Below are 17,039 nucleotides of genomic sequence, written 5' to 3' on the forward strand. Positions count from 1 at the left end.
TTGAGTGTCCCAGACTTGCTCAAACTCAGGACCTTGAGCTTGCCAGGCAGGCGCTTATGCTGCTGAGCTGTATCTCCAGCCCCTAGCATTCTTCTTATCAGCAAAGCTCTGATCCTGCAACAGACCCTGTCCCAGTGTCCTCCAACAGCCCCAGGCTGGCATCTGCTGTATCCCAAACTCATGTACCACCACCTCCAGACCTGTCCTGCTTCTTCAATGCTAGGGCCTGCCTGAGTGTGAGAATATAATGGCCCTGGGATTATAACTGGGAAGGTAAGGCCAGGCTGGAGAGCTGGGTTGGCTCCCCCTGCCCATGTGGTCTCTACTCTGACATAGGATGAATGGATGGCAAGACTTCCCTCAGAGGGATGGCACAAGGAGCAGCCCTAGGCCAGCCCGGCCCTTCAAAACAGCCTCCTCATTGCTCAAGTTCAGACAAGGAGACCTGCCTCTCAGGGAGCACACAAGGCGTATTCAACCAGGGTGCTTGACTGAACATCGTGGGGAGACAGGACAGCAAAGCAAGAAACAGACTTACCTGCTGCATGACATCCCGCTTCTGGTTCATGGCAGCCAGGTAGCGTAGAATCAGCTTGGTGGCCTCAGTTTTGCCAGAGCCACTCTCTCCACTGACCAGGTAAAGGGGAAGAGTAAGATTCAATCTTTTATTGCCTCTTCTAGGCTCACTCCAACCCACCATAAAGAAAGGGATATGGACATGGTAGGCTCAGAGGTACCTGAAGCTCAGCTCACCTGATGATTATGCACTGGTTCTGTTTGGCATCAAGCATTTTGGCGAGGGCGAGATTAGCAATTGCAAAGAGATGTCTGTCAAGACAGGCAATTAGATGTCACTAGAAAAAGCCTTGCCTGTGTGGTCAGAAACCTCCCCAGGGCTGGGTGGTGGTGGTGATGGTGGAGTATCTGTGTTCAGCCAAGCGGCCAATCCTATCCACCCCTTACCCACTAGAAATATGCCCATGCTCATCCTCACAGTGGCTTCCAGGGAGGGCCATGGCCACATCTGGGAAGCAACTGGGAGTTGATTATGTGGGCTGTCCACTCTCATCAACCCTGACCCATGGCTGAGGGGCATCCCAAGGCTTGTCAAGCTCAGGGAGGGGCCCAGGAGACCCCCAGGGAAGGCCCCCTCCAGCTCTGCAGACACTCACGGAGGATTATCTCCCAAGGCCCTCCCGCTGTACTGCTGCACCTGCTCTGGCCCATAGATCCCGAACATTTGGTATGGGTTCACAGACACCAAGATGCTGCCGATGTACGTCTGCTGGCAAATGATGGCCTCAGGGCTGGGCTCCTCATGGTCCTCCCTCCTCTGCTCTGGGAGCCTGGAGCCCTTTTCCAGCAGGAAGGATGCCTTGCCTTATTGTGACTACCTAGATTCTAGCAGCTCCTGTGTTCTAATTACAGAGCTCAGATGCCACAAAGACTGATGCTGGGAGCAGTGTTCAGGAGCCAAGGCCTGCAACCATGATTCTGCCAAAGTGTCCACATCATCTATTTATGGTCAGGCCCAGGCTCCAGGACACCTGCCTCAGGTTGAAGTTGAACCTCTACTGCCTGGAGTTGGGGAACCCTGGGCATGTGCAGTAGTCAGTCCCTTCTGGGCCTCTGTCACTCTCACCTCTTTGGCTACCTCCACTCTATGAATTAGAGGACTTTAAAAGCTTTATCTGTAAGGTCTCCAGTGTGTGTGTGTGTGTGTGTGTGTGTGTGTGTGTGTTTGCCATGTTTCTGGATTTCCTGTCTCTATGTCTCTGTCTCTAATGTCCATCATTCTGAGGCTGTTTTAGAAGTTCCAATTTCATAGTTCCAGACTGTAGAATTCTATACCAAAATGGTGAAATCCTAGAACTCAAACCAGAAGCCATAGTTCCAAGCTGGATGGGAGAAACCTTACTTCCCATCTGGCCCCAGGAGGCAGATGCCTCCCTGAGCCAGACCTAGGGCAGGCCAGCCCCAGGGCTTACATAGATGAGGTTCCGTTCAAATCTGGTCTTGAGATTGGACAGCACAGTGGCCTCCTGGAGGTCTCTAGGAGAGCATGGAGAGGGGCTGTTAGTATAGTGTCCCTGGGGCTTCCTCTCTACTCAATGCCTTACTCAATGGACCTGACTTTCAGTTTCTGACACTAACCTTGGGAAAGTTACTTTACCTTGCTGTGCTCCAGTTTATTAGTTGACTTTTTTTGAGACAGAGTCTCACTATGAAATTCAGGCTGGCCTTAAACTCACTCAGTAGCCCAGGCTGGCCTTGAACTCATGGGGATCCTCCTGCCTCAGACTCCTGAGTGCTGGGTTTTTAGCACTCCCTGTGCACCACCACACCCTGCTGCCTCAGTTTCTTAACCTGTCCAATGAACATAATTATTGTGCCTACTTCCCTGGAGACTGGGAGGACCTTAAAAGGTAGCAGACACAAAGATTGAGAGTGTGATGAGGCCACAGTGCTGACCAGTACAGTTCACACATTATGGGCATCGCCAGTGTTCCAGCCACTCATCCCGTCTTATGGATGAGAAGTAGACATGCAGAGAGGAAATGATGTGCCCAGGTCCTCCAGCTAGTGGTAGGGCTGGAGTTTGAAAAACGCCTGTGTGAATCACAGAGCTTTGACTTTGGCATACATTTGGCTTTTAGTGACATTTCATGACACCCATATGCAGACAGGGAAATTGAGGCTCTGAAAATGTTCTAAGAGGTAGATAGAAGACATTGCCTAAGAGTGGAGAATCCCATAGTGACCCTCCCCAGTTCAGCCCACTTACTCCAACTGGGTCATGTCCTCCACTCCGTCTTCTCTGCGCTGCTCGCGGCTCTGAGTAGAAGGCAAGTTGCGGATGGAGTGCATCTGTGAGAGACAGGTGGGGTTAGCAGGCTGGAGCACAACTGTGGGGGCCCAGGCTTGAACACCTGAGATTTGCTCCCATTGCCATGGAGGGAACCTCAGAGCCAGCCCTGCTGGGTCCTGTAGGCCTCTTCAAAACAGAACACAAACCCTCACAAAGGGGGAAGGTCTAGAGTATGTCCTCAGTGCCTAAGTATCCCTAAGGCAAGTCCCTGTGATTTCCAAGTGTCCTCCCTGGAGGCAAGCATACACACACACACACACACACACACACACACACACACACACACACACACACGTCTGGGCCCCACAGCCTCAGCTCTCCCTGGGCTGAGACCCTTCCTTCTGGCAGACTCCATGAGTCTGGGCTCCATGTTGTGGACATCTGTGTCTCTATGCACGCAACTTCCAAGACAGCCAAGGTGGAATCTGCCTCAGGATGTACTCTTATGCAGACCCACATGTGGTGGTCTTACAGCTCTCACTACTCCCATGCAAACCTGTGATCTTGCCAAATACCTGTGGATAAGCATGTAGACCCCTGGTACTTGGTTGGGGGCACACACATGCAGGAACATGCTCTTAATGTCCATTGGAATGTGCACCTGGGAGAGAACTGGAGTCCTTTCCACCCTGGGGGCCTTGAGAATGGCAGTCCTCATACCACCTTTGGGCTACAGAATTTCCACAATGTGTGTGCATACATGCAGAAAGCAGACAAATAACCAAGGATGCCATGTCTGCTCAGACCTTAGCACATGCTTGCTTTTCCTGTTTGGTTGTGGTAGACATGTATGTCCAGGCACATAGGCCTGCAAGGCTCTGCATCTGGCAGCACACATATGTATACCTTCAGCCTTTCCCATCCCAGGTGCTGTCCTCCCTGGGCAGATAACGAAAGGGAACACCAATAGGGGTGCTGTGTGCCCATCACAGGGCTGCTAAGTGGGGCACAAGTATCACCCTTTCAGCCTTGGCCTCAGGCCCACCCATCTGCCCATGTGCTCGCAGCAGCCACAGACCCTGAATAATTTAGCCACTCACGTATTCCAGGGTGAGGAGGGCCCAGGCATCCTTTCCCCTCACCCCTGGGCGCCCTGCGCCCCGCTCCCGCAATGCTGCAGCCCACACGGTACGGGGGACTCGCCGCCGGGGCCAGGGTCCCCCCAAAAGCCAGGCTGCCCCAGTCGCCATTATCAGGCCCAGCTGGTTGGCTGCTCCATGGGGCACCGTCTGAACAGACTAAGAAACCCCACCAACCTTACTTGCCCCGCCCATCCAGGGTGTCCCGGGGGAGGCTCCGGTGACCACCCGCCTCCTTCAAGGGCCATCCAGCATCGGTTTGCGTTCCAAGATGAGTGTAGCAGCCAGGCACAGGCTTGGCACCTGTGCCAGGCTGCCTATCCTGTACTCCACAGTCTCCAAACAGACCTCTTAGCTTAGTACTTGTCCACTGTGCAGCCTCTGGGTCTCAGTTTCTACACTTTGCACTGAAAAGTTGTGTACTGAGCCCTCTCCCTGTCCTTGTCTAGTATCCTCCAGCCCAGGAGTCTGTAAAAGGCAGCAGAAGCCTGAGGGGAAAAAGGATTGCAGTTTGGGGGAGGGTCAGTAAGGTGGCGTGAAGACATGTGCAGGGATGTGGGAGTGAGATACCGTGGGTTGAGTCCTGCCCTTTGCACTCAGCTTGGCTGAAACCTCTGTGGGGTACCTGAAGTTGCCTAAGCCAGGGTGGACGAGGGCAGGGCGACTTAGGACCCAGGTTGGAACTAACCAAAAAGATTCCTTCCCAAAGTCACCCAGAAGAAGTTTTCTGAATGTCTGCCCGTGATGGGCATTGCTGGTGCCATACTCTGGGAGGCCCAAGCTATTTTCCCAACATGCAGATGGTAAACTGAGGCCTGTGTAGGACACAGCTTGCAAAGGTTGCTCAGGGCTCCTCGGGCTACCTCTTGCCCTCTTTTCTAGAATAGAATCCCCAAGCCTTCCCTCTGACCTGTGTCCCATACCTTGTTCTGCCAGTTTTTGGGGTCAACCCCTTTCCAGGGGTCCCTGAGGGACAGGCAGCCAGCTCCAGGGACTAGGTGGCGAGAATGACAGCGGGTGTGCATTTGTGGCCAAGGCAGGTGGGCATCTGCCCGCAGCCAGAGGTGGGGCCAATGCAGATTGCAGGCTTGGCGCGCTTGGTCATGTTCAGGTTGTGGGACTGGCTGTTCGGAGGTCTGCAGGGTGGTAGGCCCAGCTCGCTGAAAAGAAGTCAGTTTTCGAACCTGAGGCATGACCACAGCAAAGCGCCCAGGGCGAGCCTGCGACCTCTCACCTGCCTTAGGCAGAGGCTCTGGGGGACCAGTGGGGGCAAAGAAGGCAGGGGCTCTGGGCAGTGTCTTCCAGCGGCGCCATGGTGGCCATGTGGCCCTTGCCTGGTCACATGTGGCCCGTGGGTATGAGAGGCTGAGCCTTAACACCTTCTGTTCTGGGACCACATCCTTGGGAGATGTTTGGATGCAAGTCCCAGGCTCTGTTGGTGCCTGGGGTTCAGGTGGGGTAGCTTCTTCAGTATGGTCAGAGCTTGGGGAAGCTGATTTGGTGAGCTGTCCAGGCCCTGGCTCCTGGTGTCTGCCGAAGAAGACACTGGTTGAGTCTGAGGTTGGGTCCTCAGGCGGCGGAGCAGGAGATGGCAGGGGGCCCACGTGCTGAAGGAAGGGATTCTTAGGCAGAGGTGATGCTCTGGAAAAGCCTCGAAGGCTACCCACACCTCCAGGCCAGGGGGAGGGTGGGCGCTGGGTGGGAGGCACATCTGCGTCCCAGGTGGGGGCCAGTGGAGGCACAATCCAGGGTGTGTCAGAGTCCTCTAGTTCCTTCTGGCTCCCCCTGTGCTCCGGGGTCCCGGCAGCCACTCTCCAAGAACCTGCACTGGGAGGCAGGTGGAAGGGCTGCAGCACTCGAGGCTTCACCGCTCGGGTGGGTGGCTCACTGAGACGCCGCCATGTGTGCGGGAGACGTGAGGGTAAGTTGAGGGATCGCTGCTTTGGGCGGTGGCCCAGCAGAGGAGGTGGTGAGGATGGTCGGGGTGAACCCAGAACAGGTGAGCGGGGTGGGCCTAGGTACCCAGAGGCTCGATGTGGGGCCAGGGGCTCCCGCAGCGATTGAGGTCGGCGAGGCGGGGGAGGGAAAGGTGGCTGGAACGGGCCCCTGCGGAGGGACAACTGCGGGGACAGGGGCCCTAAGGGTGAGAGGTAGCCTGGGCCTGGAAGGCTCCTCAGCGAAGGCTGGGGCGAGGGCAGGGGGCGCCAGGCTCTTCTCCTTGATGCCAGTGGGGAGGCTCCAGGGAAGCCGAAGGGCGCCCCTGCTCGGCGACGTGAGCCCCGGAAGGAGGGCTGCGGCACAGGAAAGGCCATCAGGTTGGGGGGCACCTCGGGGCTGGTGGGAGGGGGCTCTGCGAAGGCCCACAGGTTTGCGGGGGGCGCGAGGGGCACGTGGGCAGGGGCAGCCCAGGGCGGCGGGTGGTGGCGGAGAGACCCATACGGCGAGGTGAGTCGGGGCAGACGGGCCAGCGGCGGGGAGAAGGGGGGGGCGGGCGGCGGGCCGGGGTTGGGGGGCTGCCCGGGCACCGGAGGGGAGAGGAGCGCGCTCCAGTGGGACAGGGCGCGGGGCACCGGGGCGGGCGCGGGCGCGGGCGCGGGCGCGGGCGCGGGCGCTGGCGAGCGCGGGCGGTGGGAGTTGTTGTTGTTGCGCGCCTGCGGCTGGGCGCGCCGCAGCACGATGGGCGTGTTGGGTCGCTCGGGGTCCATGCCCGCCAGCTTGTAGCCGAAGCGCTTGTAGGCCGCCTCCCTGACTGCGGGGCCGCGCCCCCGGGCCTGCTGGCTGCCCCGGAGCCGCGGGATGGGCTTCTTTTCCGACAGCGTCTTCTTGAGGAATCGCGCCAGCGATGTGGCAGGGCGAGGAGCGGGGCGGCCGAACTCCGGGCTGAATCCCAGGCCGCGGGGGACCCCGAAGGCAGACAGCGCGCGCTGCAGGTTGCGCTGGCGCGGTGTGAGGAAGGCCCAGTAGGGGTGGCTGTAGGGCGTCGCGGCCCCTGGAGCCATCTCCTCCTCCTCCTCCTCCTCCTCCGCATCCCCTAAGGGCAGTGGAATATCCAGGGACGGGGGAAGGGGCACGTCCAACTTCTCCTTCCCGAACAGCTTCACTTGAGGCCGTGGAAAGAGGCGGAACTTGCGGATGAGGGACAGCTTGGACCTGGCGGGCTTGTCCATGCCCTGCTGCTCGAAGAAGGCAGAGCTAGGCAAGCGGAAGGAAGTGCCTCGCTGCTCCTCACCTGCCTCTTCTGGCTCCTCCAGTTCCACGATGTCATCCATTGGGTGGGCGTATGGGTTGTGGGGTGACAGGATGGGAGGTGGTGCCCAGGGGTACGCGAAGGCCGGCTCTTCTGGGTAAAGATACGGCACCCTTGGTGGGTAGATGGCCTCATCACCTCCAGCGTAGATGCCTTCAGCATAGGGGGCAGTGTAGGGGACACCATAGGGATCAAGGTAGGGCACATCGTAGGGAGTCTCATATGGCAGGTCATAGGTTGGGTAGGGCACGTCGTAAGGCGCATAGGGATCCAGGTAGTAGCTGTAGGGGTAGGCCTCTCCCTCAAGTCCCTCCGGGTAGCTGTAGGGGGATGAATACCCAGATGGGGGCGCGTATGGGGGCTCATAGTCATCGTAGCCATAGCCGTGGCCAGGGAAAAAGTAGCTGCCATAGTGGTCGGGGAGATAGTACTCGTAGGGGTCTTCAGGCGGGTATCCGTAAGGGTAGTCGGCATAGGGTGGCCAGGCCGGGCTGTAGGGACCGTAGCCAGGCAGGTAGGGCACCTGCTCCTCATAGCGGTGCAGCGATTGCTCGTCGTAATAGTCATCGCCCTCGCGGTGGTAGTCATAATATTCGCCCAGGTCCTGGAAGCCTTCTAGCCCATACAGGGACTTGCGGGATCCCGCGTGCCGGAAGGGCGCCTCGTCCTCAAAAGGCAGGAAGCCGACAGGCTCCCCAGAAGAGTAGATGCTGTGGCTGCGGGGAAACCTGCGGAGCCGGCCTCCATGCCGCAGGATCTCAGCTCCCGACGGGAAAGGTAGCTTTTGGGACCCCATGCGGGAGTCAGAGCGCTGGAGCCAGGCATCCAGAGTGGCCTGTTCGCTGCCAGACTCTTCAGCCTTCTTGAGGAGGAACTTCTTGGTAAGCCAATTGATAGCTGTGGATGCCTTGCTGAGTGACCGGGCTCGAGGTCGGAGGCGGCCATAGCCCCGTCGGCCTGGGAAACGGATCACCATGAAGGAGGGCTTCTTGCCCTTCATTGCCCGCTTCTTCTTGCCCATGCGCATCTGTGTCATGAGCTTGGATGTGGACTTGAGTACTGTGCGGGCCTTCTTCTTGCGTTTGGTCTTCTGGGGGCCGGTGTGGAGGCCCCAGAAGAAGGCTGATGCACTCCGGAACTGGCCCTTCTTGGAAATCTTGGGTGTACGGTCTCGGAAGCCCATGAACAGCCGAGATGTACCCTTCAAGCTCCGTTTGGGCTTCTCAGGCTCTGGGGCCTTCTTCCCCTTCTTTCCTTTCTTGGCTTTCTTTTCCTCATCTTCCTCCTTCGCCATGATGGCCTTCTGCTCCTAGTGGGCCTGAGGCCTCTGTCACCAGTTCAGGGACGTGGAGTCAGAGGAATCTGCTAGGTCTCCTTGTGTGCAGCTGGACACACAGCCGCCTCTGTCTCCCAGCAGACAGGACTGGCCAGAGTGACTTGGGAAGGGACAGGGCCAGCATTCTGGGAGGGCGGATCCATAATTCATCTCCTGAGGAGCCGCCTTGGGTTTCACCTTCAAGCAGTAGTGGAAAGTTCATGGGTGTTATTTACCAAGCAGGGAAGTCTGGGGAGGCCTGTACTGGGGGAATATCCTGGCCTTAGAGTCACCATGGCAACGGCTGAGTGACTCTACTCAGGCCCTCCCTGTGTCTCAGCTGGCCCAATTCCCCTAGATACTTGCCTCTCTGGGCCCCAGAGAGGGGACACTACCTGCCCTAAGCCATCCAGCACTGTCCAGCATCCCTGCACTGTGTCTAAAATACAAAAGGGTCTTCTGAGCCTAGAGTATGAGAGAATATCAAATCATGGGGAAGGGGAATCTTGGACCTCCAAGAAAGGGAGTAGGCAGGACAGGTGTTGTGGTCAGTGTAACAGGAGCTGGCAAGCTCTGAGGAGCTGAATAATGCATCTGGGAGAGCCTGGCTGCCATATCACTGAGCAGGGCAAGGTGTGGGGGTGGGGAAGGGAGGTAAGAGGGACTCAGCAGGCCCCCTCTCTCTGTCTCTCCTTGCTCATTGTTCCTGCCTCTTCATGTGATTCTGCTTCTCTTCCCTGAGACTCATGAGAACCTGTGGGACACCAGTCATTCACAAAGGCCATGTCTAGGGCTGGGGGTGCCTGCTGCAGGTAACCTCTGGGAGTGGACAGGGTACTGGATGGAAACTGGGATGATTAGATGGCTTTCTGGGCAGGAGGCATGCAAGGAGTCGGGCTCCTGCAGTGTGGATTTTGAGGGGATGGTCACAGTCCCTGTCACCTTTTATCATGTTGTTCACTTTCCCACCTCTCTGGCTGTTGCTGCTGCTTTTATGAGGAAAAACAAAGGGCAGAGGAGTTGGTTTTTCTGAGCTCATACGGCTGACATCCACCCCTGTCCCCACTCTTTGGGAGCTGGTTTCTAGTGAGGCCTGGGGTAGGTGTGTCACACAGAGGGATCTCATGAGATTCTTTCAACAGGCCTGTGAAGTAGGAAGTTGTCTTATCTCCATTTTCCAGGTGAGGAAACCCAGATTTGGAGAGATATAGTGACTTATTTCAGGCCACTTAGTTTGGGAGGGCAGAACCCAGGCCAGCAGGATCCAGAGCTGCCTTTCTAGTCAAGCATCCTGCCCACTTAAGCTCCTATGTGTTGGGTCATCACCCAGAAGAACGGCTTGGGTGGAGGCAGGGGCTTGGCTGTGCTGATCCAGAACCTGATCCAGCCAGGAGTTCTAGGTCCTGACTGAGCCACTGAACAAGACAGAGACACAGCCAGGCCTCCCACAGGGCTTTTCTCTGATGTGCCAGTGAGGGTCACCCAGGTCATGTCTCTGCTTAGACCCCTACCTGGATTCTTCAGCCTGTCTCTGAAGATCTTGTAGCCAGCACTGTTGTGCCTGTTCATTTCCTTGTTATTGTTGTTCATTTAATTTCTGAGAATCATGCTGTGTTTCAGGTACCGTGTAAGCACTGAGATGCAGTATGAATGGAACAGTACTGGGCATGTTACTGGGTGTACTGTTTGGGGTGGATTACATACATATATGTAATTTTTTTATTTTTTGGGGGCAGAACCGGGGATTGAACTCAGGCCCTTGCGCTTGCCAGAGAAGCACTTATTCTACTGAGCCATCTCCCCGGCCCCTGGATTTTATATTGAATCAAGCTGTTACGAAAGGAAAAACGAGGAGAGATGAGAGAAATAGAAAGAACCATGAGAACAGGGAATCCATTCTCTTCATCCCTCGAGCATACACAGAATGGCTCCATACTGCCAAGATGAACTCCTAGATGGCACAGGACACAGCTGTGAAAAACCACACTGATGGTATACGAGTTCTGCTAGGGAGCCATCTTTTGGATCTTCCCCCTAAAAGAAGTGGAATGCAGGGCACCCACTGTCCATAGCACTTACACTCAGCCTTTTTGTAGGAAACTGTATCAGCAGATAGGAAAATGTATTTTTATTTACATATAAAAATACTGAAAATAGGGGGCTGGCCAAATAGCTCAGCACATTAAAGCACCTGCAAGCAGGCGCAGGAGCCGGGGGTTCGATCCTCGGGCCTGCCATGCTGGCCCCGCCCCTGGCTGTGCTGAGACAGCAATTGAGACTGGTTGCCTAGAGCTCTGGGTAGGGTCTCATTCCTTCCCTGGATCTGACTCTGAGCCAGTCACATAATCGTTAAGCTTTGGTCTCTTCTACTGGTGTCACCTCTTCCTCAGGCTAACAGGAACCTTAACAGATAAACAAAGGTGTATTGCTGGCTGGCTAAGGCTTGTTATGACAGCTGACATTGCCTTCTGCTCTCTGGAAGGTGGGCTGGGTGGCTGCCAGCATCAGGGCCTGCCCACTAACCTATCCTGGTCTCTGAGGCCCAAGGTAGCAGCCAGCAAGGGCTTCTCTTCTTTTGGTGATTGTTGGGCTCCCCACTCCTGTACAGGTCCTAGCCCTGTTGTGGGTGCTGAGGAGTATGAGGAGCAAGTCTCTCACTCATTCATCCTTCAGATACTGCCTGTGTAACTATTACGTGCCAAACAAACACTGTGCTGAGTGCTAGGAGATCACAGGGATTTGAGTGGAGCCAGACATGGTCTCTGCTGAGTTCCCAAAGTCACAGACCTTAAGCTAAGAGCTACATCATCCAGAAGTTAAGGCATGACCCTAGGTGGGCCAACACCACACTGGAAGTCCAGAAAGGCTCCCCTAAGAAGGTGGCCCTGAGCTGAGATCTGAAGGGTTGGGTGAAAGTTAACCACTCGGAAGAGGGGACAGTGTTCTTCCAGATAGATGGAAACGCATGTACAAAGACCAGGTGTGAGAGAGACTTAAGGAAAAGTCCTATGACTGGAACAGGTGTGTGGAAGGTGAAGCAGCAGGCAGGAACTAGCCCCCATGAGGCTGTGGGGTTTGGGGCAGGACTTTGGTCTCTTATCTCTGAATAGTGGGGAGCCACAGCAGGTTACAAGCTTTTAAGAGTGTTGCGACTAGATTTGCATTTTAGAAGAAATAATAACCAACGCTTCTAAGAGTTTCTATGTGTTAGACAAGGCAATGGAATATCTCACTAGATTTTTCACATATATGAGATTGGAGTTCTTCCCATCTTATGAAGATCTTAGAGGTTAGATCACTTGGCCAAGAGCCCATGACAAGGATGTGATGGTGACTTTGGCTGCAGGGCCAGGGTCCAGAACGCCAGGATACTAAGTTCATTCACTTTCTTTGGAATCCCAAGTGGTGCAATTATCCTTCCTCATTTTACAGTTGAGAACAGGCTCAGAGAAGTTCAGTAAATGGCCTGAGGCCACACAGCTAGAAACTGGATCTAAGCGCAGTCTGGCTTGAGTGTACTTTTAACCATTGCCTCAACTTGCATTCGGGAAGAGGCATAGCAAACCATTCTTGAACTACTGCAGGAAGTTAGGGGAGGAGCTGAACCACGTGGCTTGGCTGGGACAGGGCAGTGGTGGAACACAGGGGATACATTTAGAGTGAGGTTCAACAGGCGGGCCCTTGAGGAGTAGGAGAGCAGTCAAGAGGCTTGGCTTGGTGCAGCCAGATGAGCCAGAGAATATTTTCTGAGGTGAGGTGAGTGGTGTGGGACATTTCCGCCTGAGACAGGTTTGGGGTGATGGAGACAGAGTGCAGCAAAGAAAATCAGACATGGCTGTTCCCACGCCTGGAACTTGGAGGGACAGACATCCTGTAGATTGGGTGAGACAGAGGAGGGGATGGGAACTGGCCAGGAAAGGGAAAGGGATGATCTGCCTCATGCATCAGGCACAAAGAACAGCTTGGGCAGGGGCACAGTCAGCCGTGCTGAACTAGCCAACAATGTGGGTTAAAAGTGGTCACTGGAGATTGGGGGTGCAGCTCAGTTACAGAGCCACTTGCTTAGCCTGTGGGAGGGCCTCGGTTCCATCCTCAGCATGGGGACAAGGGAACACTGTTTCAATAATGTGCAGCATCAAAGGCTACTGGGAGTCTAACAAGTGAGAACATGGCCTAGGGTGGTGAGGGAAGCGGGGTGCAGCACATGCACCTGAGATTCCTAACCTTCTAGGTGCAAGAGGTGCACGTGCCTCACCTAGAGGGCACAGTGAAGAGCCATCTGAAGCCAAGGACACAGGCCTTAGGAGAAACCAGCCCAGTCCTGCCCTTGATCTGAGACTTTCAGTCTCCAGAATTTTCTGTTGTTGCAGCTACCAGGTCTGTGGTGTTCTGCCATGGGAGGCTTAGCTAAGACAAAGTAGTTACCAAATCAACTGGACAAATTCAGGTGACAAAGGGAGAAAGATACAGTTACACAACACAGAAATGACCTGGCCCTGGCCTCCTCCGTGAGTGCAGGTGATTGAGGAAGATGAGTTTTCAGGCCAGGACTCCATAGCAAGTGAGGGTGAAGTGAGTGGCAGGGCTAGAGAAGAGCATGAAGCAGTTTGGGGGCTGTGAGGTTGATACTCAGTTCTTGAGGAGGGCAGATGAACTCCGAGTTTCTTGCCCAAAGAGGATTCTGAGGTGATGAACTGTAAAATCTAAACTGGACAGGAGGGACATGAGGAACAAATACACAGATGTTGGGCAGCCACACAGGTGTTCTTTCCCTTCACTTCTTTACATATGAATTTTCTAAAGCTGAAGGCTAGGCTGTTCTCTGGTACAGCCCTGATGCCTGGGTACCAGCTAAGTAGTGATAGGACCAAGGTAGCTAAGAGAAGCAGGGCCCAGCCCTGGAGTTCACCTTGTTAGCATGGGTTGGGGACCTCTGAGGTTGTTTAGGGGGCTTCCTAGCCAAGGGCCCCCGAGCTACCATGCCACTTTTGACTTGGGCATGTATGGCTGAACTGTCCCTCTCACATAGTACAACCATGCTGATCACAGATCGAGAAAGCCCAGGGCACAATTCATGGAAATGTCTCTGAGCCCCAACACAAAGAACAAGCCCAGCAAACAAGTTCACCTGTGGATAGCAACATATGGCTGTAGCCACGGACCAGAGCCCTCAGTCTGAGGTTCCCAGAACTCTGCCTGCATTAACACTTTTTCAGTGGCTGGGAGGTATGGAACAGGTTTGAATCCAATCTAGCAGCTCAGGGCTCTCCTGACCTCTTCCTGGGCTGAGGCCTTACCTCTAACACCAGGAGTGGAAAGGACTGTCACCCTGGCAGAAATCTTCTTTTAGCACTTTATGACCAAGCTAAGGGCATCAGGATGGGGTTGCCAGTAAGACATCGAACATTTATTTATCTGTCATGGCATGCTAGTCATCAAGGGGGCATTACATCTGATAAAGGAAGGCAGCGTGGCTCAGAGAATGGCCTCACCATAAGGGAAGTCCTCAGCTCTGCTGCCTTGTCCTCTTCTACCCTGTGACCTGGGAGATCAGTGGCAGACCCACAAAGTCCTGAGTCCCCTTACCTGGGTCCGGTAGCCTGTTCTCTGCCTGCATGCCGCTTGATGGGGGTCCTGTGTCTGGCTCAGGAACACAGCCAGCCGAGCAGAGCAGCTCTGTCATAGGAGGGAGAGCAGGCCCAGCCCGTCACGCCAACTGCCTGGGCCCATGTATATTTAATGATGTCTATTATTCCTGTTTTGTCTCTGGAAAGGAGTGAACAGCTGAAGACAACAGGGAATGGCCCACAGAGCTGGGCAGCGGACCCACTCTGTGATCTAGCCTGGCCCAAGTCCTCTATGCCTCCTTACAGAGGCAGAGCCTGTGTCCTCTACCGCCAAAGGTGCAACTGCTGTAAAGGCCTTCCCCATCCTCTGGACTCATAGCTGTGTAATTCTGAATGCTTCTGTAGCTTCCCACAGAGAAATGGTGCAGCAGTACTTAGGCAGCACAGCTGAGTCCTCCACCTCTGGCCTGACGTCACAGAAGAAGTAAGCACTCACAGAGAAGCGAGCCTTCCTGCCACTGCAAAACAGTCACAAGAACCTCCTGTGGATCCTTCCCAAGCTGGAAGCTAGGCCTGGTCTTACAGGGCATACCAGGCATCTGGCTAACCTCCTGGACCTATCCCATATTTGGGCCAGGGGCTGACCTCACCTCCTAGTCACCCTGTTTGGGTCCACCCAAAGGCCTAAGCTACACCCACTTTCTGATGGCCAGGTGTATTGCTACCCTCCTCCCCCTTTCTGTTCTACCTGGCAACAGGGTCAAGTTTAAAATTTTCCTGTCTGGACACAAATAATTTTCTATCCTTTATTTCAGAAAAGAGAACAGAAATCATAGGACTTACAGAGAAAATAGAGCCCAAACTTGGCAATCCTTACCCTGGATGTGCAGGGCCAGAGGCCTGGGCTTTGTGCTGGGCAGGGGCTGCCCTAGGAGGAGTTAAGAGGGGAGGCACTTTAGGACCACTCAGGCTATGTGGAGCATGACCTGGTTCCCACCACAGGGGCTCAAGTTCCCGAGTGCCACAGAAGCCAGTAGGAGCTGAGGAAGTGAAGTGCCCTCAGGGACCCAGGTAGACCCAGCTCCCACCCAGTACTGAGCCCGCCACTGGCTTTAGGCCCTGGTGAAGGAGTAAGTGAACAACTTGATCTCTCCTCAGTCTCCCAAAGGGCCAGGAATAGGGACCTTATCAGAGGGACCAAGCTCACAGGAAACATCCCTGGCATAACCTGAGACCCCAACCTCACCCTACACTCATCATCTGCCTACTGAAGAATGTCCGGAAACAGTAGAGATGGGAGGGCCCCTCCTGGGGTGTACATAGCTGTATTTTTCCTGTTTGGGTTTTGGTGGGTCCTGATGGGTCCAGCGCTCCAGGAGACAAGTCCAGCTTATCAGGCTGCTACTTCTTCACAATCTGGATGACATCTTCATGCTCCATTGTGTGGGTTAGGCCTACTCGCTGTGGACTGTACTTGGTGCTGGTACCCTGTGCAGGAACAGGGGCAGAGGAGCCATGTCAGCCTCCAAACTAGCTGAGTTTGGAGAAACCTAGGGGGAAGTAAGTGGTCAATGCTGGAGGAAAGTGAAGGTCCCAGACTGGCAACCCAACAGGCCCTGAAGCAGGACACCCCAGCATCCTGACCATCCTGAATCCAAAGTGGGGAGACCAGAATGCTCCAGAGAGCACAAAGGCCCCACTGTTAGCCTAACCCAAGGGCTGCATTGGGCCCAAGGCCTGCCAGGACTCACCCACACCAGGGCGTACTTGAACTGGCTGGCAAGTGACCGGTGAATGCGATGGCACTGGAAGGCAAGAGACAAAACAAGGAGATGAGGCTCTGCACAACTGTGCCTGTGCTGGGCTGCACAAACAAAGCCCTAGGTTCATGCTGAGCATGGGAGGCTCTCGGGTCAAGGGTGCCACATCACCTACTTGCATGTGGCCTCTTCCTCATGACTGCAGGTGGCTCTGGCATGTCTTCTCCCGGGTCTGCTCAGAACCACGGTGCTTAGTTGAGAATGTTCCCACAATCAGCAGCCTCCTGCCTGCCTCACCTGAACCACAGCCTGATGGGCTCTTCGAAATGGGCCAGGGTGTTGTCAGGAGACCTCCCAGCTTGAAGTCACAACTCCTGGCTCCAGCTGTTACCTGAAGCTTCTGCACATCACATCCTCACCCCTCTTTCACCCTGAACCCCAGCATTCCTGGATAGGGATGAAGGTCAAAGGAATCCCAGTGTACTCAGGAAGCTAGAAGGAAGTCCTAGGGGAGGCAGTCAGCAATTGCCTCAGAATGTGGGCCCCTGGTTGCCACATATATGGAGGCCTCAGGGAGCAGACTGTGGAAAGTTCTTCCTCCTCTTCCACAGGCCCACAAGTCTTACAGACCTGAGTCTACAGGAACACTTCTCCCCAGCATATGTGGAAAGCCACCTGGTGGTAGTGTCCTCTGGGTGACAAAGCCCCAAAGAAGAGGCACACACAGCAACAACAGTCATAAGTGTAAGCACGGACACCTGTCTCCCCCCCGCCAATTAATTCTCACACTTTTATTTTCCTGGACCAGAGTGCAATAAAAATGGCTTAGTTGGGCATGATGGTGCATGTCTGTAATCCCAGCACTCAGGAGGCTGAGGCAGGAGGACTGCTGAAAGTTCAAGGCCAGCCTGGGCTACATAGCAAAACCCTGTTTCAAAAAAAAAAAAAAAATGAGGCTGGGGATGTAGCTTAGTGGCACAAGTGCCTACCTGGCAAGACTGAGGCCCTGAGTTCGATTACCGGTACAAAAAAAACAAAACACAACAAAATAAAATTTAGGGCTGGCGAGATGGCTCAGTGGTCTAAAGCACCTATTTAGAACAAGCTTAGCAAAGCACGAGGACCACGGTTCAATCCCCCAGCACCACATGCCAGCCAGCCCCGCCCCCTGGTGGGCTGAGCTGGCCACACACACACACACA

The 17,039-nt window shown here is 54.9% G+C and overlaps 2 protein-coding genes across 2 annotated transcripts in view; both read right to left on the bottom strand.

Annotated features, from left to right (window-relative positions):
* The window catches only part of Myo15a (myosin XVA), a 52,809-nt gene extending 44,320 nt beyond the window's left edge, over nt 1-8,489 (bottom strand). Inside the window, exons 1-6 of the mRNA XM_004640294.2 lie at nt 4,872-8,489; nt 2,786-2,868; nt 1,989-2,052; nt 1,173-1,282; nt 754-828; nt 539-629 (exon numbers count right to left, since the gene is read on the bottom strand). Of these exons, the coding sequence (XP_004640351.1) occupies nt 539-629; nt 754-828; nt 1,173-1,282; nt 1,989-2,052; nt 2,786-2,868; nt 4,872-8,489 (4,041 nt within the window). The remainder of the gene's footprint in view (nt 1-538; nt 630-753; nt 829-1,172; nt 1,283-1,988; nt 2,053-2,785; nt 2,869-4,871) is intronic.
* Nucleotides 8,490-14,869: 6,380 nt separating this feature from the next.
* Nucleotides 14,870-17,039, bottom strand: part of Drg2 (developmentally regulated GTP binding protein 2) — an 18,414-nt gene continuing 16,244 nt past the window's right edge. The window contains exons 12-13 of the mRNA XM_004640295.2: nt 15,829-15,882; nt 14,870-15,565 (exon numbers count right to left, since the gene is read on the bottom strand). Of these exons, the coding sequence (XP_004640352.1) occupies nt 15,479-15,565; nt 15,829-15,882 (141 nt within the window). The 3' untranslated portion in view covers nt 14,870-15,478. The remainder of the gene's footprint in view (nt 15,566-15,828; nt 15,883-17,039) is intronic.

This window comes from Octodon degus, unplaced genomic scaffold (assembly GCF_000260255.1).
Source record: "Octodon degus isolate 3935 unplaced genomic scaffold, OctDeg1.0 scaffold00122, whole genome shotgun sequence".
Taxonomy (NCBI): Eukaryota; Metazoa; Chordata; class Mammalia; order Rodentia; family Octodontidae; genus Octodon; species Octodon degus.